A 23,247-nucleotide genomic window follows, 5' to 3' on the forward strand; every position below is an offset into this window, starting at 1 on the left:
TGGAGCTCTCTCTCTCTCGCTGTCCAGCTCTCCCTCTCTCTCAGGGCAGCTCTCTCTCACTGCCGATCTCTCTCTGTGCAGAACTCTCTCTCTGTGCAGCACGCTCTCTCTCTGCAGCACTCTCTCTCTCAGGGCAGCTCTCTCAGCGCAGCTCTCTGTGGAGCTCTCTCTCTCTCGCTGTCCATCTCTCCCTCTCTCTCAGGGCAGCTCTCTCTCACTGCCGATCTCTCTCTCTCTCTCTGTGCTGCTGAATGGAATGTGCTCTTAAGTCTAATTTTGGGGAGTGAATTATTTGTTTCAGGGATAGGTGTGCCCCTCACTGAGGCACCGCTGACACCTCACACATGGATGTTACATGATAGAGATTTATCACAAACATGCAGAATGGTTCAAACTGATGGTAACGCCATGACTGAGGGCAATCCCCTTCCCTCATTGCCCCAATGTGGAATTCAAATTCTGTACCTTGCTCCTATCCTCCAGAGAGGAGTGGGAAATCGAATCAATGGGATGAGTGGAAAGATTAGAATCATTCACATTGTTGTGCAATGATAGAACAGTTCACCCACCTCTCTCTCTGATCGTCATCATCCATGTTGGATAGCAGCTGCGAACCGGCCAACGAGAGGTCAAGGGCCGCCAGGGGTAGGTCGCGATAGGCAAAGCTGACCAGCTGTACGGGCGCGATGCACTGGCTCTCGTCTTCCACCTGCTGGGAGATGATCTCGAGGTCCGACACACCCCTTTCCTGAGCGGGCCTACCAAAGACAGAGATCAATGTCAACACAGCGCGTGACCAGGCCGGAACGTCTCCGGCGGGCCCTTCCAGGCAGAGGCTGCATTTGCCTCAGGGTGGGAATGGATTGGAAACCTTTTCCGGCATCTCAGCTTTCTCTACCCATCAGAAAATGGGGCAGCGATATCTACAGCTAATCTTAATACTGATATAAACTATGATCTGCTCTCACTTACACTATCTGTACTTCTGACTCTCTCTAGCTAACTCCTGCACACACTCTCCCACAAGGTTTAGCATCACTGCCTTATATAATTATAACTGTAGCTCCCTCTATTGGCTACTCTAGATACTTCATTAACCTTTGCAGTTCTTACAGTTATGATAATACCACACTCTTTAGGTTTGCTGTTGCTGGAATTCTTGCCTATCCCGGTGATTCTAGCCCGGAGGAGGTGTGTGGGGCCAAGGGGCTTCACTGCCGCTCTGTTCTGACCTTGGTGCTCTTGGGGGTGTGGGTTAAAATTTAAATTTAAATTTAAAAATTGTATGAAAGTTATGGGTCTCGAGAGTTAAATTACCAATCGCGTATCTTATTAATGTTTTCTGGAAATAAATATGTGACATAACCCATCATATTTGGGGGCAGCACGGTAGCATTGTGGATAGCACAATTGCTTCCCAGCTCCAGGGTCCCAGGTTCGATTCCGGCTTGGGTCACTGTCTGTGCGGAGTCTGCACGTCCTCCCCATATCCTCCGGGTGCTCCGGTTTCCTCCCACAGTCCAAAGATGTGCAGGTTAGGTGGATTGGCCACGATAAATTGCCCTTAGTGTCCAAAATTGCCCTTAGTGTTGGGTGGGGTTACTGGGTTATGGGGATCGGGTGGAGGTGTTGACCTTGGGTAGGGTGCTCTTTCCAAGAGCCGGTGCAGTCTCGATGGGCCGAATGGCCTCCTTCTGCACTGTAAATTCTATGTTAATCATCCTATGTTTTCCCTAATCCACCCACACACTGCTCAGAAAATTCAGATTGTTAAACACTACCTGCCCTGCAGAGACAAAAACAGTCAATGCTGGGCAATCTCAGCAGGTCTGACAACATCTGTGGAGAGAGAACAGAGCCTTGGGGTGGCAGTGGTTCGCACTAATGGCTCACAGCTCCAGGGTCCCGGGTTCAATTCTGGCCTCGGGCCACTGTCTGTGTGGAGTTTGCACGTTCTCCCCATGTCTGCGTGGGTTTCCTCCGGATGCTCCGGTTTCCTCCCACAGCCCAAAGATGTGCAGGTGAGGTGGATTGGCCATGCTAAATTGCCCCTTAGTGTCCAAAAAGGTTAGGCGGGGAACCCTCACAACATTTAAGAAGTATGTAGATGAGCACTGAAAACGCCACAGCAGACAAAGCTCCGTGCTCCGTGAGCTACACTGAATTCCAATCCAGCGACCGCAACGGATTTGGAATGTTCCTCCTCGGTTTCAGTTCCTTCCGTACTCTCGCCACCCCCTCCCCCACCTCTCCCCCTCCACCACCACCCCCCCTCCAGGACCCGCATGCCACCATGCCGCCTCTATCTCTGTAACCTCCTCCAGCCCCACAGAGGTTGTGAGATCGCTGCACGCCTGCAATGTCTGGCCTCCCGACCGTTTCCCGATTTTCATCACTCCGCTGCCGGCGGCCGTGCTTTCCGCTGTCTGGACCCCAAACTGACCTCTCCTCTGCTTTAAGTCGCTCCTTAAAACCTGCCAACTTGACCACGCTTAGGGCAGCATGGTGGCGCAGTGATTAGCACAGCTGCCTCACCATGCCGAGGTCCCAGGTTCGATCCCGGGTCACTGTCCGTGTGGAGTTTGCACATTCTCCCCGTCTCTGCGTGGGTCTCACCCCCACAACCCAAAGATGTGCAGGGTAGGTGGATTGGCCACGCTAAATTTCCCCTTAATGGGAAAAAATGAATTGGAGACTCTAAATTTATTTTTAAAAACTTGACCAGCTTTTGGTATCAAAGTTGTCCGAATCTCTCCTGATGTACCACAGAGTCAAATTCTGTGCGATGATCAGGCATTGCGAGCACCTGGGCATGTTTTACCATCTTAAACATGCCAATTGATAGCAATCAGCTCAGTTGGCAGGGCGAGGCCAGATAGGGGGTTCAATTCCTGTACCGGCTGGGGTCATTCATGAAGGCCCCCCCTTCTCAACCTTGCCCCTCGGATTAAGCCACCACCAGACAGCTCTCCCCCCTCAAAGGGGAAAGCAGCCCATGGTCATCTGGGACTAGGGCAACTTCATCTTACTTACCACAGAGGCCAAAACTATGTTTTCAAGAAGCATTTCGATATAGCACTTGGGGCAAAGGGTATCAAAGGAACGAACGTCTGTGGCTGGGTTTAAATTTCGCAATTGAGCATTTGATTTGACTGAGGCCAGCTTGCAAAGATGGTGACAAATGTTCAGAACCAGGGCCATATCGAACCATCTGTGGCCCTGATTGTCCCTTGCTGTGCGGGCCGCACCTCCTGTGCAATCATGTGTCTGTTCCCAGACTCTGGGCCGCCTGCTCCAGCACTGGGCCCAGAATTTGGGCCAACAACACTAACAAAAAATCGCTGGAAGAAAACAACGCAGACTGTCTCTTTCTGTGTCGAAGAGCATAAGGAAATGGTGGCAAGTGCCGGTCATTTGGTCCTTCGAAGTTGCTCTGCTGTTCGCTAAGGTCGAGGCCAGTCTTGCACTTCATAGAATTTACAGTGCAGAAGAAGGCCATTCGGCCCATCGAGTCTGCACCGGCTCTTGGAAAGAGCACCCCACCCAAGGCAACACCTCCACCCCATCCCCACAACCCAGCAACCCCTCCCAACACTAAGGGCAATTTTGGACACTAAGGGCAATTTATCATGGCCAATCCACCTAACCTGCACATCTTTGGACTGTGGGAGGAAACCAGAGCACCCGGAGGAAACCTACGCACACACGGGGAGGATGTGCAGACTCCGCACAGACAGTGACCCAAGCTGGAATCGAACCTGGGACCCTGGAGCTGTGAAGCAATTGTGCTATCCACAATGCTACCGTACTTCAGCATAACCTCCCTGCACAATCCCCACCCTCCTCGATTCCCCGGCATCTGAAAATGTATCAATCTCTGTCTCGAGTATACTCCAGGACTGAGAATCCTCTGCTCTCTGCTACAGAGAATTCCAAAGATTCACAACCCCAGATCCTCCTCACCCCAGTCCTAGATGACTGGCCTCGTATTCCCAAACTGTGACCCCAGCAGCCTGGGGAAACATTACCCCGGCAATTACCCTGTCAGATGGCTGAAGAGTTTTATGTGCTTTCAATGAGAATGCCTCTCATTCTTCTCAATTCTGGGGTTGAGATGCCTAGTCTATTTAACCCCCTCCTTGGAGGACAACCCCTGATCCCAGGAATCTGCCTGCACTTCCTCTAGGTCGAGAAAATCCTTCCATTTTGGAAGGAGGCCAAAATATTGGTCGCAGCAAGGCCCTGTCTGATTACAGTAAGACTTCTATATCCTTGTACTCCAAGCCCTTTGCGACAAAGCAGCGGTGGACAACCTGTGGCCCCGGGGGTCACATGTGGCCCACCTGGGTTCTGAGTGCGGCCCCACGAGACATCGTGTTGACCGCTGTCCACTGTCTTGGATTACTCCGAGGGTTCTTTGTGATTCGGACACAGTGTAATTAAGAGAACAACGACAGAAGTTCGTCTACTCTACTTTATTGGCAAAGAATAATACAAATAAGAATATAATATAAAGAGAAAAGAATATAACACAAGAATCTCAAGCCCATTTGCTCGTCGGGGGCCCCGGGGTCGATGGCGGCTGCATGATTCGGCTCCTGTCACCTGTCGCAACCCTGGTCCGAGGTGAAGTCCAACGAACGAGCAAAAGGGACTGATAGTTATACAGTGGAGTAAATAAGTCTAATAGATAAGCAGTTGGGAAAGTCAGCAAGATACATGAGAACGCCTGGGTCTTGACACCTGGTGCTTCATGTTCCAATAAAGATCCTGGCCCTGGAAGGGTGCGAGCAGAATTACAGCGAGCAGAATTAACTCAACCTTTACACCCACGTGCTGGGTTACCACATTCCACTGATTTCCGTTCGTGTCGGTTTTTTCCTACCGGTCTGACTGAAGTGATTCACACGTAAAGCGAGGGCGAGTGAAGTGAGGTGCGTGTTGATTGCTCACAACACTGACTGTGAGAGCCGTGCACGCCCTCTGTGTCCAAAGTGTAAATGTTTCTTTTGTTTTTACCATTTGAAGTTGATGACAGTTCTGTTAATATATAAATGATTGAGTATTTTCTATAACTCGTTATGAAATATGCGGCGTATATTAGATGTATTTAATCTTATTCACGGGGTCATGGTTAGTGAACAATCCTGATTTCAGTGTAGCAAAGCACTGAGATGAGGGAGGGTCAGACGTGCGACCTACTCACTGGTGCAGGTTGCCCATCATTGCGATAAAGGCATCATTTGCTTTTCCTAATCCACAGAATCCTTACAGTGCAGAATGAGGCCAATTGTCCCATTGAGTCTGCACCAGCTCTCCGAAAGGACATTCCATCTGCCCCCCCCCCCCCCCCCCCCCCCCATCCCCACCCCCCACCCTATCCTCATGGCCAATTCGCCTAACCTGCATATCTTTGGACTGTGGGAGGAAACCGGAGCACCCGGAGGAAACCCACGCAGACACGGAGAGAAGGCGCAGACTCCGCACAGACAGTCACCCGAGGCCTAAATTGAACCCGGATCCCTGCCGCTGTGAGGCAGCAGTGCTAACCACTGTGCTGCCCAAGTGCTTAATGTACCTGCAAGCTGACTTTTAGTGATTCCGTACAAGAACACACTGGTCTCTCTGACATTTGTCATTTACATATGTACCCGTGTGTAAAAATAAAGACCTTGTCGCTGCTTCTGGGATCGTGCTGTGCACACCTTGGCTGTTTTTTTTCTCAATATCGCATAGGCGACTACACTTTGAATAAGTATATTACCGGTTGTAAAACGCTCTGGGATGTTCTGATGTCTAAATACAAATCCCTTCCCTCCCCACTGAGCTTGCAGAGTCCTCTTTCAGAAATCTGACAGAAGTTTCAATTGAACAGGACTATTGTGATGGGCGCGTGGGCCAAAGGTCATCTCCTTTTTTTTTGAAATATTTTTATTCAAATTTTTACATATTTTCAACAAACCCCTCCCCTTACAGAAAAAAGAAAAACAAAGAACACAACTACAACTACATCACGAATTTCCCCAATATACAAACCCCCCCATTAAGCAATAATAAACACAGTAGAAAACACAAAGTACCCCCCTCCCCTCCCCTCCCTCTGGGTTGCTGCTGCTGCTGACCACCTCCTAACGCTCCGCTAGAAAGTCTAGGAACGGTTGCCACCGCCTGAAGAACCCTTGCCCAGACCCTCTCAAGGCAAATTTTACCCTCTCCAATTTAATGAACCTCACCATGTCGCTGATCCAGGCTTCCACGCTAGGGGGCTTCGCCTCCTTCCACTGTAGCAGAATCCTCCGCCGGGCTACCAGGGACACAAAGGCCAGAATACCGGCCTCTTTCGCCTCTTGCACTCCCGGCTCGTCCGATACCCCAAATAGTGCTAACCCCCAGCTCGGCTTAACCCGGGTGTTCACCACCTTAGACACCGTCCTCGCAATACCCCTCCAGAACCCATCCAGCGCCGGACACGTCCAGAACATGTGGGTGTGATTTGCTGGGCTCCCCGAGCACCTCCCACACCTGTCTTCCACCCCAAAGAACCTGCTCAGCCTCGCCCCTGTTATATGCGCTCTGTGAAGAACCTTAAATTGTATCAGGCCCAGCCTGGCGCAAGAGGAGGAAGAATTAACCCTACCCAGGGTGCCCGCCCATGCACCCTCGTCTATCTCCTCCCCAAGCTCCTCCTCCCATTTACCCTTTAGCTCCTCCACCGAGGTCTCCTCCTCCTCCTGCATCTCCTGGTAGATCGCCGAGACCCTGCCCTCTCCAACCCACACCCCCGAGAGCACCCTATCCTGGATCCTGAGCGCTGGAAGCAGCGGGAACTCCCTCACCTGCCATTTTACAAACGCCCTTACCTGCATGTACCTGAAGTCATTTCCAGGGGGGAAGCCCAAATTTTCCCTCCAGTGCCCCAAGACACGCAAACGTCCCATCTAAAAACAGGTCCCCCATCCTTCCAATTCCTGCCCTGTGCCAGCTCAGGAACCCTCCATCCATTCTCCCCGGGACGAACCGATGGTTCTCCCGGATCGGGGACCAAACCGAAGCCTCTACCTCACCCCTGTGGCATCTCCACGGCCCCCAAATTTGCAAAGTCGCCGCCACCACCGGACTCGTGGTGTACCTAGTCAGCGGGAGCGGCAGCGGTGCTGTCACCAGCACTCCCATACTCGTGCCCACACAGGACACCATCTCCAGCCTCTTCCATGCCGTCCCCTCCCCCTCCATTACCCACTTGCGTATCATCGCCACATTGGCAGCCCAGTAATACCCACACAGATTAGGTCAAAGGCTCATCTCCAGCAGGCACACGGTCTTCACTGCACCCTGAGGTCTCTAACACTGGTGGGGTTAGGGGGGGAGGGGGGGGGGGGGGGGGGGGGGGCGGACGGAGAGTGTGGGGGGAGTTGGAGGAGTAAGTGGCTAAATCAATATCGGAGCACAGAGATCTTTTCGTCTCAGTAGCTTGAGATACGCGAATCAGTGGCAAGATAGTTTTCAACTTTGCGAGACAGATTTGCGATTGCAAACTCATCAGCTGAATGTGCAGGTCCCTTCTGGTCATCGCCACGTGAAGGAAAAAGAGGGAACAAAGACTTGCATTTCTATAGCACCTTTCACAACCCTCAGCACGTCTGAAAGGGCTTTACAGTCAATGATGTCTTGAAGCGAAGTCACTGTTCTAGCATGTGAAACGTGACAGTCAATTTGCGCACAGCAAGCTCCCACAGGCATCATCTATTTTAGGAATGTTGGTCCAGGAATAAATATTGGCCAGGACACGGGCGAGGGGTCTGGGAGGGAAATCCAGTGCTCTTCTTTGAATTTGGATGTTTTATGCCCACTTGAGAAGGAAGACAGGCCCTCATCATCTCATCCGACAGACAGCACCTCCGACAGTGCAGCACTCCCTCCACACCGCACTGGATCGTCAGCCTTCATTATGTGTTCAAAGCCCCTGGATGTGGGCCTGGAGTCTACAACCTTACAAAAGAGTTTGTTCTTCCAGGTGGATGTAAAAGATCCCACGGTACTACTTCAGGGGAGAGCGAGGGAGTTCACCTGGCCAACACTTTTCCCCTCACCAATGTCTCAAAGTTGGATCATTATCTGGGAGCTTCCTGGACACAAATTGGCTCCTGCATTTGCTACTTTATAACAATGGGTCCTCCCCCTGGCACCATGCCCGGTGCAGGATGTTGGCAGCCATGGACTTCCATTGGATTGGCTCGTGCTTGGCAAATTACTGCATTGGTTTGCCATTGTTCCCTGCAGTATGGCCGACCAGGAAATTCTCCCACTCTTCACCACCTCCCATCAGGCATCCTGGGAAGACTTACGGGCTGATAATGATTGGGCGTTATGAACGCACCTTCCACAGCCATCAAGTCCTGAAGTGCGACATGAACCCAGAGCGTCTGGTTCAGAGGTAGGGACGCTACCTGCTTCAGAACAATCGCTGCATCTCAAAAAGCACTTCATTGGCTCTAGAGCCCTTTGTGATGTCCTAAGGGTTGTGAAAGTTGCTATATGAATGCAGGTATTTCTTCTATTTGTGTTGAACTGGTTAATGACTGTTAAAATAGCATAACGAGAGGAACGGGTAGATCAGTACTCTTGCATCCTCCGGATTGGACCGGAGGTAATTCATCAGTAGCCTTATCCTGCCACTAGAGGTCAGAAGCATGCAATTATAAATACCCTGGAGCTTAATATTTATAAAGTCATTAATTTCACCTAAAGGTGGGAAGTCAGTATTACATGGCCTATTCTTCCCCTAATCAATAAAATCATATTAAATAGGATGAAATTCTGCTTAAACTTGATCTTTCCCTTTGCTATTTTGAAATTCATCTTATGGACGTCTCTTTAATTGGAGATGGTGGTGGGACCTGGGTTCAAATCAGAATCTTCTTGCCAAAGACTACAAGTGAGATGTCTTTGGTAGCCTCACCATAGGTCCAATGGACCTGGAAACTGTAGCCTTGTGTTGTCTCCTTACTTGGGGCTAAAGCAGTACTTTCATGGAACTGGAGAAATTACTATCCAATGCAGGGTGCTGACCAGAGCCTGGTGTGTGGTTTGACCTGGGAATTTCTATTCTAATCCCAATTTCTCTCCACTTTCAAATGTCCATGATTCAATAATCATTCATATTAGTACCATAGGATTTCTACAGTGTAGAAGGAGGCCATTTGGCCCATTGAGTCTGCACCGATGCACGAAAGAGCACCCTTCCACCCTTCCTAGGCCCACTCTCCCACTCTATCCCCGTAACCCCACCTAACCTGCACATCTTTGGACTGTGGGAGGAAACCGGAGCACCCGGAGGAAACCCACGGAGACACGGGGAGAACGTGCAGATTCCACACAGTCACCCAAGGCCAAAATCGATCCAGGGTCCCTGTGGTGGTGCTGTGAGGCAGCAGTGCTAACCACTGTGCCACCCTCCCTCTGGATAGGGAACTCTGGAAGTTATTCCTTGATTGAGGACTGCTTGGCATTGGCCACTGTGAAGGTTATCATCAAACACACATTGAATAAGCTGACACTCCAGTGCAGTACTGAGGGAGCACCACTGGAGGTGCTATTTCACAGATGAATTGTTGAACTGCGTTGGGTGTTCGGCCGAGGCCCAAAAGTCAGTTTCACGCTAGCGTGGAATTACAGTGCGATCTCCACTCGCCACGAATGATCCGGAAGCCCACTGGAGGTTGCCGTGAAACTGTTTTGCATCCTGTTAGGCTGGGCTCAATCAGTAACTCTTGACATCTTCCCTCAGGTGAAGGAAAGCTACTATTCAACTTGAATACAGGATCATTGCCCAAAGATAATCAGATTCAGGACTCGGAGAGTTTTCTTTTTAATGATTAATTCGTGAAAAATGGGCGCCAGGATTTATTGCCCATCCATAACTGCCCCCCGAGACAAATGATGTCAGAGTCAGCCACACTGCTGTGGGTCTGGGGTCACGTGGAGGCCACACCAGACGGTGAACCAGATGGTTTTTTTAACAACAATTGATGATTCTGAATTTATTAATCGTGTTTAAGTTCTACCCATGGTGGGAGAGGTGCTGGAATTTTAAATCTAAGTTTGTTTGATGTATTTGGAATGCACTACTTTGACCAATGCCTCACCAGCGATCAATAACAAGGTAGATATTTGCTAATTAAACAGGCTTTTTATGTCTGCCTTACATTTAGCATCAGCTAGGCTTCAGTTTGGAGCAATCTTGCCCCCCCCTGAGTCGGAGGCCCAGGTTTCAAGTCCGCAGACTTGAGCTCAAAAGTCTAGGCTAATAATAATAATAATAACCATCTTTAGTAATGTCACAAGTAGGCTTACAAAGGGACGGCACTGTAGCACAGTGGTTAGCACTGTTGCTTCACAGCTCCAGGGTCCCAGGTTCGATTCCCGGCTTGGGTCGCTGTCTGTGCGGAGTCTGCACATTCTCCCCGTGTCTGTGTGGGTTTCCTCCGGGTGCTCCGGTTTCCTCCCTCAAGTCCCGAAAGACGTGCTGTTAGGTGAATTGGACATTCTGAATTCTCCCTCAGTGTCCCCGAACAGGAGCCGGAATGTGGCGACTAGGGGCTTTTCGCAGTAACTTCACTGCAGCGTTAATGTAAGCCAAATCGGGGATACAAGACGTAAGCGATTTCAGTAGGTGATCCCCAGCAGCGATCCCAGTAAATGATCCCAGTAGCGAGTCCAGTAGCAATAAAGAGTAAAGAAAAAATTCCGGCGCCTGTTCAGGTCCACAGAGGGTAGAATTCAGAATGTCCAATTCACCTAACAGCACGTCTTTCGGGGCTTGTGGGAGGAAACCGGAGCACTCGGAGGAAACCCACGCAGACACGGGGAGAACGTGCAGACTCCGCACAGACAGTGACCCAAGCCGGGAATCGAACCTGGGAACTGGCTAACCATTGTGCTACTGGAGCCTCCTCCTTTAGACATAAAGGACTCCTTGGCATTGTTTTGAACATGATTATCTAGTCATCTGTTGGCTTGTGGTAGCTTGCTGAATGCAGCCACATTATCTATATTACAATGGCTACACTCCTAAAGTACGTCATTGGCTGTCAAGCACCTTGACTCATCTTGAGGTCACGAAAGAAGCTATATAAACGAAAGGGGGAGGCAGTGGTATTGTCACTGGACTAGTAATCCTGAGACCCCGAGTAATGCCCTGGGAACCCAGTTTCAAATCCCACCATGGCCGATGGTGAAATCTGAATTCAATAAAAATCTGGATCAGGCGGCACAATTCTCCGATCGCGGGACAAAGTGTCTGCGCCGTCGTGAACGCCGTCGCGTTTCACGACGGCGCAAAACCGGCGCGGGCATTAGCGATTTTGGCCCCCACAGGGGGCCAGCACGGTGCTGGAGCGGTTCACGCCGGCCCTGACGCAACATGGCGCGGGGGTTCTGGGGCCGGACGCGCAACAAAGTAGGCCCGGCGCGGGGCTGGAAGAATCGCGCCCTAAATGTCTATCGATGATCGTGAAACCATTGTCGTAAAAATGGTTCCTGGTCTGCGCGTGACTCCAGATCCACAGCACCGTGGGCCAGTCTTAAATGGCCCAGCAAACCATTCAGTTCAAGGGCAATTAGGGGTGGACAATAAATACTGACAGCGAAGCCTACACCCCCGGAGTGAATTCTAAAACGTTCTTTCTTTGATTAGATACCACTGGTGCTGGCGACATATTATACTTTTAGAGCACCCCCCTCAATGATGTCAGAGAATCTGAAATCAGAATAAAGATTTTGAAATATAAATAGATAATATTGATGAACACCTGGTAGAAATAGAGCTGCCAATGTTAGAACTTCTCACACACCAAACTCCCACAAACAGATATGTGATAATGGTTAGTAATCTATTTTTTTTTTACAATGCTGATTAAGGGATTAAATATTGACCAGGACACCAGTGACGATTCCACAGCTCTTCTGTAAAATAGTGCCGTGGGATGACAAAACCAGCAATTGGGGCCCAGGTTTTAGGTCCCCGCTGATAGTGCAGCCATCACACATACATGGACTTAAGCTTCAGCCCTGAACTTTGAGCTGAAGTCTAGGAGTGAGAATTGAATGCAGGACCTTTCCAAGAGCTGGTGCAGACTCGATGGGCCGAATGGCCTCCTTCTGCACTGTAAATTCTATGATTCTATGACCTCGCGCCACAGACCACAAGAATGCTACCCGCTAAGGCATGGTTGAAAAGAACAGTGCCTCCAAAATGAATTAACCACCCACACAGGCCAATGACGAGGATGCCTTCATAGATTATCATAGAATTTACAGTGCAGAAGGAGGCCATTCGGCCCATCGAGTCTGCACCAACTCTTGGAAAGAGCACCCTACCCAAGGTCAACACCTCCACCCTATCCCCATAACCCAGTAACCCCACCCACCACTAAGGGCAATTTTGGACACTAAGGGCAATTTATCATGGCCGATCCACCTAACCTGCACATCTTTGGACTGTGGGAGGAAACCGGAGCACCCGGAGGAAACCCACGCTGACACGGGGAGGATGTGCAGACTCCACACAGACAGTGAGCCAAGCCGGAATCGAACCTGGGACCCTGGAGCTGTGAAGCCTTGTGAGGCAGTGGGTAGCGACTCTGTCTCTGGGCCAGGAGCTCCGGGTTCAAGCCCCACTTCAGGTTCTGATGGCCACATGGGAAGCTGTGTTCATGACGTGGCCAAACAGCTTGATTATCGGCCTGTAAATCCTTCCAATATGCCTGACGACAGGTGGTAAGAACAGCAGAGTTTCGTGGACAGCCATTCTGTGGAATTTGGCAATATCGAACCACTGCTGCCAAGCATAATCATGGACCAATTAAATGGAAATTCATGGATGCCAATGTCCTCCTGGGACTTGGTACCTGGAGGAGGAGGGCATTGATGGATTACAGACACCTATGTGGAATGGGGGGGGGAGGGGTGGAAATGGAAACATTGGCAGGCATCCCCTGCAATCACAGAGGGTCCCGGCTCCCCACCCCCCCATGTTGATACACCTCAGGCAGAATCATTTGTCCCAACTCATGAAAGACAGCATGGTAGCACAAGTGGTTAGCACTGTGGCTTCACAGCTTGTTCCCCACTGTCACCAGACTCCTAAACGACCCTCTTATGGACTGACCTCATTAACACTACACCCTGTATGCTTCACCCGATGCCAGTGCTTATGTAGTTATATTGTATATGTTGTGTTGCCCTATTATGTATTTTCCTTTCTTCCCATGTATTTAATGATCTGTTGAGCTGCTCGCAGAAAAATACTTTTCACTGTACCTCGGTACACGTGACAATAAACAAATCCAATCCAATCCAATCCAGAGCCAGGGTCCCAGGTTCGATTCCCCCCTGGGTCACTGGCTGTGCGGAGTCTGCACCTTCTCCCCGTGTCTGCGTGGGTTCCCTCCGGGTGCTCCGGTTTCCTCCCACAGTCCAAAGACGTGCAGGTTAGGTGGATTGGCCATGATAAATTGCCCTTAGTGATTTTAAAGGTTAGGAGGGGTTATTGGGTTACGGGGATAGGGAGGAAGTGAGGTCTTAAGTGGGTCGGTGCAGACCCGATGGGCCGAATGGCCTCCTTCTGCACTGTATGTTCTATGCCTATTTCTAAAACGCTTTCATTGAAGCAAATATTTACTTCATTAGTAGGGAGCATAGAGAATAATGTGCCAGTAAGTCAAGAAGTGGGAAAAACTAGAAACAATCTTGGAGCACTACTGGGATCACCTACTGGACTCGATACTGGGATCACCTACTGGACTCGCTACTGGAATCACCTACTGGACTCTCTACTGGGATTGTCTACTGGACTCGCTACTGGGATCACCTACTGGAATCGCTACTGGGATCACCTACTGAACCCGCTACTGGGATCACCTACTGGACTAGCTACTGGGTTTGTCTACTGGACTCGCTACTGGGATTGTCTACTGGACTCGCTACTGGGATTGTCTACTGGACTCTCTACTGGGATTGTCTACTGGATGAGCTACTGGGATCACCTACTGGACTCGCTACTGAGATTGTCTACTGGACTCTCTACTGGGATCATCTACGGGACTCTCTACTGGGATTATCTACTGGACTAGCTACTGGGATTGTCTACTGGACTCTCTACTGGGATCACCTACTGGACTCTCTACTGGGATCGTCTACTGGGATCGCTATTGGGGATCACCTACTGAAATCGCTTGCGTCTTGTATCCCCGATTTGGAAACTTACATAATTCACTCTGTGTTCTTTAACACACATCATTAATATTGTGATATTGGTCAATACTTATTGCACTGCTGTCCTGTAAATAACAAGAATGACTAATTTAACAAAATCAGCCAAGTTAGAATCTATTTTTGTGTGTGTGTGAAAACTGATTAGTATTAAGTGTCTTAAAACACCTGGGAGCAGCTGTGAAAGTTAACTGCCGAGCCCATCAGAGTTCTTAATAAGACGAGAGTGAGAGGGAAAGCTGTTCGTGTGGGGGCTGGGGCTTGTTGTTGTGTATCTGTGCTATCACACTCGGTGTCTGCCCCCAAACTGATAAACCTCTGCCTCCAATTAACGTCAAGCGGAAACAAAGCTTCTAACGAAGATGCATGTGAGCACCAGATTGGCGGTACCTGATTTGGGACACGGTAGCTCGTGGGGACATGGTGGCATCTTCCAGATATGACATTCACCTAAGCGAGGAGCCTAAGTGAATGGCACACAAGGTCCTCCATTCCCCTTGGATCAGAGGTGTGCACCAGTATGTTACAGCTCATCCTCTACCAGTCTTGATGATACCCAGCTCCATGCAACAATGCGTATCATCTCGGGTACACCCTGTCCAACTCCACTACCCCCTGGCACCCAGTCCTGAGCCACATCCCATCCCCTCACATAAGGAGGGATATTGCAACAAGTAGTGGGTAAAGTCTTGGAGGGGATTATAAGAGACAAGATTTATAATCATCTAGATAGGAATAATATGATCAGGGATAGTCAGCATGGCTTTGTGAAGGGTAGGTCATGCCTCACAAACCTTATTGAGTTCTTTGAGAAGGTGACTGAACAGGTAGACGAGGGTAGAGCAGTTGATGTGGTGTATATGGATTTCAGCAAAGCGTTTGATAAGGTTCCCCACGGTAGGCTATTGCAAAAAATACGGAGGCTGGGGATTGAGGGTGATTTAGAGATGTGGATCAGAAATTGGCTAGCTGAAAGAAGACAGAGGGTGGTGGTTGATGGGAAATGTTCAGAATGGAGTACAGTCACAAGTGGAGTACCACAAGGATCTGTTCTGGGGCCGTTGCTGTTTGTCATTTTTATCAATGACCTAGAGGAAGGCGCAGAAGGGTGGGTGAGTAAATTTGCAGACGATACTAAAGTCGGTGGTGTTGTCGATAGTGTGGAAGGATGTAGCAGGTTACAGAGGGATATAGATAAGCTGCAGAACTGGGCTGAGAGGTGGCAAATGGAGTTTAATGTAGAGAAGTGTGAGGTGATTCACTTTGGAAGGAATAACAGGAATGCGGAATATTTGGCTAATGGTAAAGTTCTTGAAAGTGTGGATGAGCAGAGGGATCTAGGTGTCCATGTACATAGATCCCTGAAAGTTGCCACCCAGGTTGATAGGGTTGTGAAGAAGGCCTATGGAGTGTTGGCCTTTATTGGTAGAGGGATTGAGTTCCGGAGTCGGGAGGTCATGTTGCAGCTGTACAGAACTCTGGTACGGCCGCATTTGGAGTATTGCGTACAGTTCTGGTCACCGCATTATAGGAAGGACGTGGAGGCTTTGGAGCGGGTGCAGAGGAGATTTACCAGGATGTTGCCTGGTATGGAGGGAAAATCTTATGAGGAAAGGCTGATGGACTTGAGGTTGTTTTCGTTGGAGAGAAGAAGGTTAAGAGGAGACGTAATAGAGGCATACAAAATGATCAGGGGGTTGGATAGGGTGGACAGTGAGAGCCTTCTCCCGCGGATGGATATGGCTGGCACGAGGGGACATAACTTTAAACTGAGGGGTAATAGATATAGGACAGAGGTCAGAGGTAGGTTCTTTACGCAAAGAGTAGTGAGGCCGTGGAATGCCCAACCTGCTACAGTAGTGAACTCGCCAACATTGAGGGCATTTAAAAGTTTATTGGATAAACATATGGATGATAATGGCATAGTGTAGGTTAGATGGCTTTTGTTTCGGTGCAACATCGTGGGCCGAAGGGCCTGTACTGCGCTGTATTGTTCTATGTTCTATGTTCTATGTTCTAAAGGACATGGAGAAGGTCTACGCCAGCCCAAACCTGCCGCTACACAAGGAACATACAATCCACCTGCTGCTCCCACCCTGCCAGCCTGTATGGCTAAGACCACCGTGCCCAGGAATAATCCCAGAGCCCAGGGCTGGTTTAGCACAGTGGGCTAAACAGCTGGCTTGTAATGCAGAACAAGGGCAGCAGCGCGGGTTCAATTCCCGTACCGGCCTCCCAGAACAGGCGCCGGAATGTGGCGACTAGGGGCTTTTCACAGTAACTTCATTGAAGCCGACTTGTGACAATAAGCGATTATTGTTATTATAATCACCGGGGTCCCGTGGCAGCAGGAATGGAACCATCACACCCTCTTTAAAACCCCACAGATCCCCTAGCCCGTCTACCCAGCTTCAACACGCCACACCAACACTGTCAATAATAATCTTTATTAGTGTCACAAGTAGGCTTACATTGACACTGCGATTAAGTTACTGTGAAAAGCCCCTAGTCGCCACATTCCGGCGCCTGTTCGGGTACACAGAGGGAGAATTCACAATGTCCAATTCACCCAACAAGCACGTCTTTCGGGACTTGTGGGAAGAAACCGGAGCACCCGGAGGAAGCCCACGCAGACACGGGAAGGACGTGCAGACTCCGCGCAGACAGCGACCCAAGGCGGGAATCGAACCCGGGTCCCCGGCGCTGTGAAGCAACAGTGCTAACCACTGCGCTACTGTGCCACCCTGGGCACCCCCCAATCCTTTCCACACTGGCTAAAGCCTTTGGGCCTTGCAGGGAACCCGGGCTGCAGCCTAATCGATGATGCTTTCAGGGGAAGGGCAGCTGAAGATGTTGAGGGGTCGCTCAATGCACAGGAAAGGACAGAGACAGAGTATTGTGGTTTTCGGTAGGCAGCGAGGTTTTGGGAGGAGAGGTGAGGGGGTGAGAAAAGCAGGGAGGTGCTTGAAAGAGGATAAAGCGCGTGAGAAGTATGGGCGAGGCTTGGGTGCGAGTGGGCGATAGGGTCAAACTGCTGTCCTGGCAAATGGGCGGTGGAGTTTAATGGGAATGAATGAAATTAAATGAAATGAAAATCGCTTATTGTCACAAGTAGGCTTCAAATGAAGTTACTGTGAAAAGCCCCTAGTCGCCACATTCCGGCACCTGTTCGGGGAGCCTGTTACGGGAATCACACCGTGCTGCCGGCCTGCCTTGGTTTGCTTTCAAAGCCAGCGGTTTAGCCCTGTGCTAAGCAGCCCCTTAATGAATTCTTCAATATGGTCCAAATCTCACATGTGCACGGTAAAAATAGGTCTATTAATATTGTGTTGCATATCGTAAAATGGCTACACGCCAGAAGGAGGTCATTCGGCCCATCGTGTGCGCGCTAGCTCTGTGCAAGGACGACATAGCTCGTCACACTCTGTTGCTCTGAATGTTTCTTCTCTCCAGGTAATTATCTCCTGAGACATATTCTCTGGGCTCAGCCTGTGGTGTTAAACTAGAAATCACATTGAATCACTGTTAACTGTAGACAACCAGTCATCATGTTCACTGGAGGTTTCAGAATTCTATCTCTGAGCACATAATGGTCAGGCGCTTTGGAAAATCAGGGCTTATTCCCGAAGGCTGGGGTGTTCAGCTCTCCCTATCATCTGGGATAAAGGGCAACAAACCATTCTATACCAATCAGACATAGCAATACGTACCCCCTCCTGAATGGCAGGGATTTGCTGATGTCATGTCCACGGTGCTAAAAACAAGGGTGGTGCCGAGTCCGGAGGTGGTGGATTTTTGGAGTGTCAGAAGACCCGGGAGTCCAGGGGGCGAGAGAGGCTGCTGCCTTGGCCTTTGCCTCCCTGGTAGCCCGGAGACGGATATTGCTAGCGTGGAGGGACTCGAAGCCCCCAAAATCAGAGATCTGGGTTAGCGACATGGCTGGCTTTCTCGGACTTGAGAAAATTAAGTTCGCCTTAAGAGGGTCAATGCCAGGGTCCGTCCGGGGGTGGCGGCCGTTTGTCAACTTCTTCGGGGAAAACTAACTGTCAGCTGGACGCCACCTTTAAGAAGTGTCATAGAATCATCGAATTTACAGTGCAGAAGGAGGCCATTCGGCCCATCGAGTCTGCAACGGCTCTTGGAAAGAGCACCCTACTCAAGGTCAACACCTCCACCCTATCCCTTTAACCCAGTAACCCCACCCAATACTAAGGGCAATTTTGGACACTAAGGGCAATTTATCATGGCCAATCCACCTAACCTGCACATCTTTGGACTGTGGGAGGAAACCGGAGCACCCGGAGGAAACCCACGCACACACGGGGAGGATGTGCAGACTCCGCACAGACAGTGACCCAAGTCGGAATCGATCCTGGGACCCTGGAGCTGTGAAGCAATCGTGCTGTCCACAATGCTACCGTGCTGCCCAGGACAGGACAGGAGGGCGTTAGCATTCAGGGACTTATACATGGGGGACGGACTTGCAACCCGAGATGAACTAACGGAAGAACTGCAGCTACCAAGCACGTACAAATCAAATGCTTTCTCCGCAAGGAGACCGTGAGGTGCCCTAGGGCCCCGGGAGACACTTTACTGGAGGAACTGCTGGGCGCAGACAGTAGGGAGAAGGGGAACTGTGGGGACATTTACGGACGATTCTGAAAAGGGCGAGAACACCACTAGATGGGGCAAGACAGAAATGGGAAGACGAACGTGGAATGGATGTAGGGTGGGGACTCTGGAGTGAAGCACTGAACAGGGCCAACTCCACCTCCTCCTGCGCAAGGCCTCGTGCAGTTTAAAGTGGTGTGCAGAACCCGAATGAACAGGTTCTCCCCAGAGGTGGAGGATCAATGTGAGCGGTGCCAGAGGGGCCCGGCCAACCACCCCCACATGTTCTGGGCACGCTCCGGACTTGCAGGGTTCTGGACAGCCTTCTCCGAGGCAATGTCCAAGGTTGTGGGGGTGAGGCTGGAGCCATGCCCGAGAGTGGCAATCTTCGGGGGTATTGGAGCAGCCAGAACAACATATGGGGAAGTGGGCCGAAGACCTTGCTTTCGCTTCCCTAATCGCCCACCGGAGAATCCTGCTCGGCTGGCGATCGGCAGCACCACCCACAGCTGCAGACTGCCTGGCGGACCTGTCGGAAGTTCTCCACCTGGAGAAGATCAAGTTCACCATCCGAGGGTCGGACGAGGGCTTCCACAAAGTGTGGGGGCCATTCATCAGCCTGTTCAAAGCCAACAGTGATTAGGGAGAAAGGGGCGAGGGGTGACCGATGCGGGCAGACAAGAGTGCACTGAGCAGAGAAGAACATGGGGGGGAAGAGGGAGGGAGGCACAGAAGGAACCCAGGGGAGTATCAGGGAGCGACATGGGAAAAGAGTGAGATGGGTGGGGCACACAGAGCCCCTCCCCAAGCGAACCCACATGGATAGCAGCAGAAATCAGAAAATAAAAGAAAGGAGTGTAGCAATTCGACACCCAGGGCGAAAGATTGGGAAGGAGGGAGCCTGACTATCAATGGGGGAGGGGCAATAAAAGGGGGGTGTGTAAAATTGTACAGAAGAAACACCATACTCTGCAAATATCATTGCTTTATATGTCAAATTATCAAACTGTTAGAATTGGAAAATGTCAGTCAAAATATTTATTGAAAAAAAATGATCATGGTTGATCATCAAAGTTCAATACCCTGATCCCTCCTTCTGCCCCCCCCCCCCCCCCCCCCATATCTCTTGATCCCTTGAGATAAAGAGGCTTTGGGAGACTGAATGGTTGCGGGTGATGCCTGTCCCAGCCTCTTCTCCACCAGCCCCACTCCAATCTCCTTTCTTTCCTTCCAAAACCCGATGGGGTTTACAAGTTGAAGTTAGGTGACCAGCAGTTCTTAACTCATCGGCTTATAAATTTGGCCTGACACCAAATGGACACACTCCGGTCTCTAGGCAACGGTGCCTATTTGTAGCTTCAGCGGCCTATTTGCATCATGGGTCTTCACCTGGGATTCCCAACGCAAACAAAGAAAATTGAGCCCCGTCGCCAGTAACTCTGCAACATCTGAGTTTGAGAGAAGCCTGACCCGTCCATGTCGGCCGTTCCTTCACTGCCGCGGGGGTCAAAATCCTGGAACTGCCTCCCTAACAGCACTGCGGGTGGACCTACACCAAGGTGGACTGCGGCGGTTTAAGAAGACGGTTCACCACCACCTTCTCAAGGGGCAATTAGGGGTGGGCAATAAATACTGGGCCTAGCCGGCGATGCCACATCCTGTGAGCAAATAAAAAACAATAGATCAAAAAGCCTATTTATGCGGGATAGTATCTTAAACAAATACCAATTACAACATCAGCCACTGGTGACAGAAACATTTCACAAATACACACAAAGCGAAGGAACTGTCAGCATAATTAATTCACCGTCATATTCACAATTATGTAAATTCTTGGTCCTTGTCACTTGCTTTGGCTCCAGCTGATGGTTTCTCATCCTCCCCTAACAGACACTTACCACCGTGTTGCGTTCTTGACATGAAGAAGGTTGGGAATAATAACTGACACAATCGCTTTTCAAAGCTGTCGTTACGGGGAGGGTTTGAGCAGAGAGCGAAAAGGAAGCTTGGCCCCCTTCCCGTCAGGGAAAGAGGTGTCTTTGAGACAGCTGAAGGCCTCAGCCCTGGCTCAGTGGGCGGCGCGGTGGCACAGTGGTTAGCACTGTGGCTTCACAGCGCCAGGGTCCCGGGTTCGATTCCCGGCTTGGGTCACTGTCTGTGCGGAGTCTGCACGTTCCCCCCGTGTCTGCGTGGGCTTCCTCCGTGTGCTCCGGTTTCCTCCCACAAGCAGCACGGTAGCACAAGTGGATAGCACAGTTGCTTCACAGCGCCAGGGTTCCAGGTTCGATTCCGGCTTGGGTCACTGTCTGTGCGGAGTCTGCACGTCCTCCCCGTGTCTGCGTGGGTTTCCTCCGTGTGCTCCGGTTTCCTCCCACAGTCCAAAGGCGTGTAGGTTAGGTGGATTGGACATGATAAATTGCCCTTGGTGACCAAAACGATGAAGGGGTTATTCGGTTACGGGGATAGGGCGGAAGTGAGGGTTTAAGTGGGTCGGTGCAGACTCGATGGGCCGAATGGCCTCCTTCTGCACTGTATGTTCTATGTATCTATGTAAGTCCAGAAAGACACGCTGTTAGGTGAATCGGACATTCTGAATTCTCCCTCTGTGTACCCGAACAGGCGCCGTAGTGTGGCGACTAGGGGCTTTTCACAGTAACTTCATTGCAGTGTTAATGTAAGCCTACTTGTGACAATAATAAAGGTTATTATTATTATTAGCCCCCCTGCCCTTAGGTCAGAGGGGTTCTGGGGTCCAATCCCACTCCGCAAACTTGAGCAGAAAAATCCAGGTTGACGGGTGCGGTACCGAGGGAGTGCTACACTGTCTGCGGAGCCGGTCCAGATGTGATGTTAATCTAAGGCCCTCTCTGTCCCCTCAGAATGAAAGATCCCCGGGCAACAGTTCAAAGAAAGACGGAGGAATTCTCAGCGTCGTCCTGGCCAGCGGTGATCTCTCCATTAATACAGTGTGCCCGGTCATAATCACGGGGTCTCTGTGGCATCTTGCTGTGCGCAATTTGGGTAGCACAGATCCTACTTTACAACAGCAACTCCATAATTCAAGAATGCACGTCAGTGGCTGTGAAGCATTTTGAGAAGTCTCGGGATCACAGCAGGAGGCCAATCAACCCCTTGTGTCTGTACTAGCTCGCTGTCGGGCAATCCGGTCTGCTGCAGCCCCCTCCTCTATCCCCGCAGAGCTGCAACTTCATTCCCCCATGATGCCCACCCAATTTCCTTTTGAAATCTGTGATCCTCTGCCCTCGTCGGGAGCGCGTTCCAGGCCAATAATTACCGCTCACGGTGTGAAAAGATTCTCCACAATCCCCCTGCATCTCTTTCCCAAATCCCTAAATCTGTGCCCCTCCTCCTTGCACCATCAGCCAATGGTAACAGCTTTCCGTTGTCCACCTTATCGAAACTTGTCATCACCTTGTACGCCTCTGTCAAATCTCCCCTCCATTAGTCAAAGGAGAACAACCCCTGCCTCTCCAACCAAACCCTGGAGCTAAAATCCCACATCATTGCCACCATTCCGGTAAATCTCCTTCTACACCCTCTCACATCCGGCACTTTGTGAAGAAGGAGTACGTGGCAAGGATGTTCCCTCTTGTGAGCAAGTCCAGAACTAAAGGGCACCGTTTTAAAATCAGGCTTTAAGGCAGAGATGAGATGAGAGCTTTATTCTCTCAGAAGGTTTTAGAGAGGGTGCAGAAGAGATTTACCAGGATGTTGCCTGGTATGGAGGGCATTAGCTATGAAGAGCAGTTGAATAAACTCGGTTTGTTCTCACTGGAACGACGGAGGTTGAGGGGCGACCTGATAGAGGTCTACAAAATTCTGAGGGGCATGGACAGGGTGGATAGTCAGAGGCTTTTTCCCAGGGTCGAGGGGTCAATTACTAGGGGGCATAGGTTTAAGGTGCGAGGGGCAAGGTTTAGAGGAGATGTACGAGGCAAGTTTTTTACACCGAGGGTAGTGGGTGCCTAGAACTCGCTGCCGGAGGAGGTGGTGGAAGCAGGGACGATAGTGATGTTTATGGGGCATCTTGACAAATACATGAATAGGATGGGAATAGAGGGATACGGACCCAGGATTTTAGTTTAGACGGGCAGCATGGTCGGCACAGGCTTGGAGGACCGAAGGGCCTGTTCCTGTGCTGTACTTTTCTTTGTTCTTAGTTGTGCATCTTTGGAACTCTGCGTTGGAGTCAGAGTCATGAATCTTTTTAAGGCAGGGGTAGATAGATTCTTGTTAGGCAAGGATATGATATCAAAGGTTATCGGAGGGTAGATGGGAATGTGAAACTCAACACGAACAGATCCACCATGATCATAAATGAATGGTGGAGTTGGCTTGAGGGGC

The 23,247-nt window shown here is 50.4% G+C and overlaps 1 protein-coding gene across 2 annotated transcripts in view; it reads right to left on the reverse strand.

Moving 5' to 3' along the window:
* The window catches only part of tmem266 (transmembrane protein 266), a 171,114-nt gene that overhangs the window by 69,832 nt on the left and 78,035 nt on the right, over window positions 1-23,247 (reverse strand). For both annotated transcript variants that reach the window (XM_072492794.1, XM_072492792.1), the window contains exon 4: window positions 570-758. In XM_072492794.1, coding sequence (XP_072348895.1) covers window positions 570-758 — 189 coding nt within the window. The remainder of the gene's footprint in view (window positions 1-569; window positions 759-23,247) is intronic.

Source organism: Scyliorhinus torazame, chromosome 30, assembly GCF_047496885.1.
Source record: "Scyliorhinus torazame isolate Kashiwa2021f chromosome 30, sScyTor2.1, whole genome shotgun sequence".
Taxonomy (NCBI): Eukaryota; Metazoa; Chordata; class Chondrichthyes; order Carcharhiniformes; family Scyliorhinidae; genus Scyliorhinus; species Scyliorhinus torazame.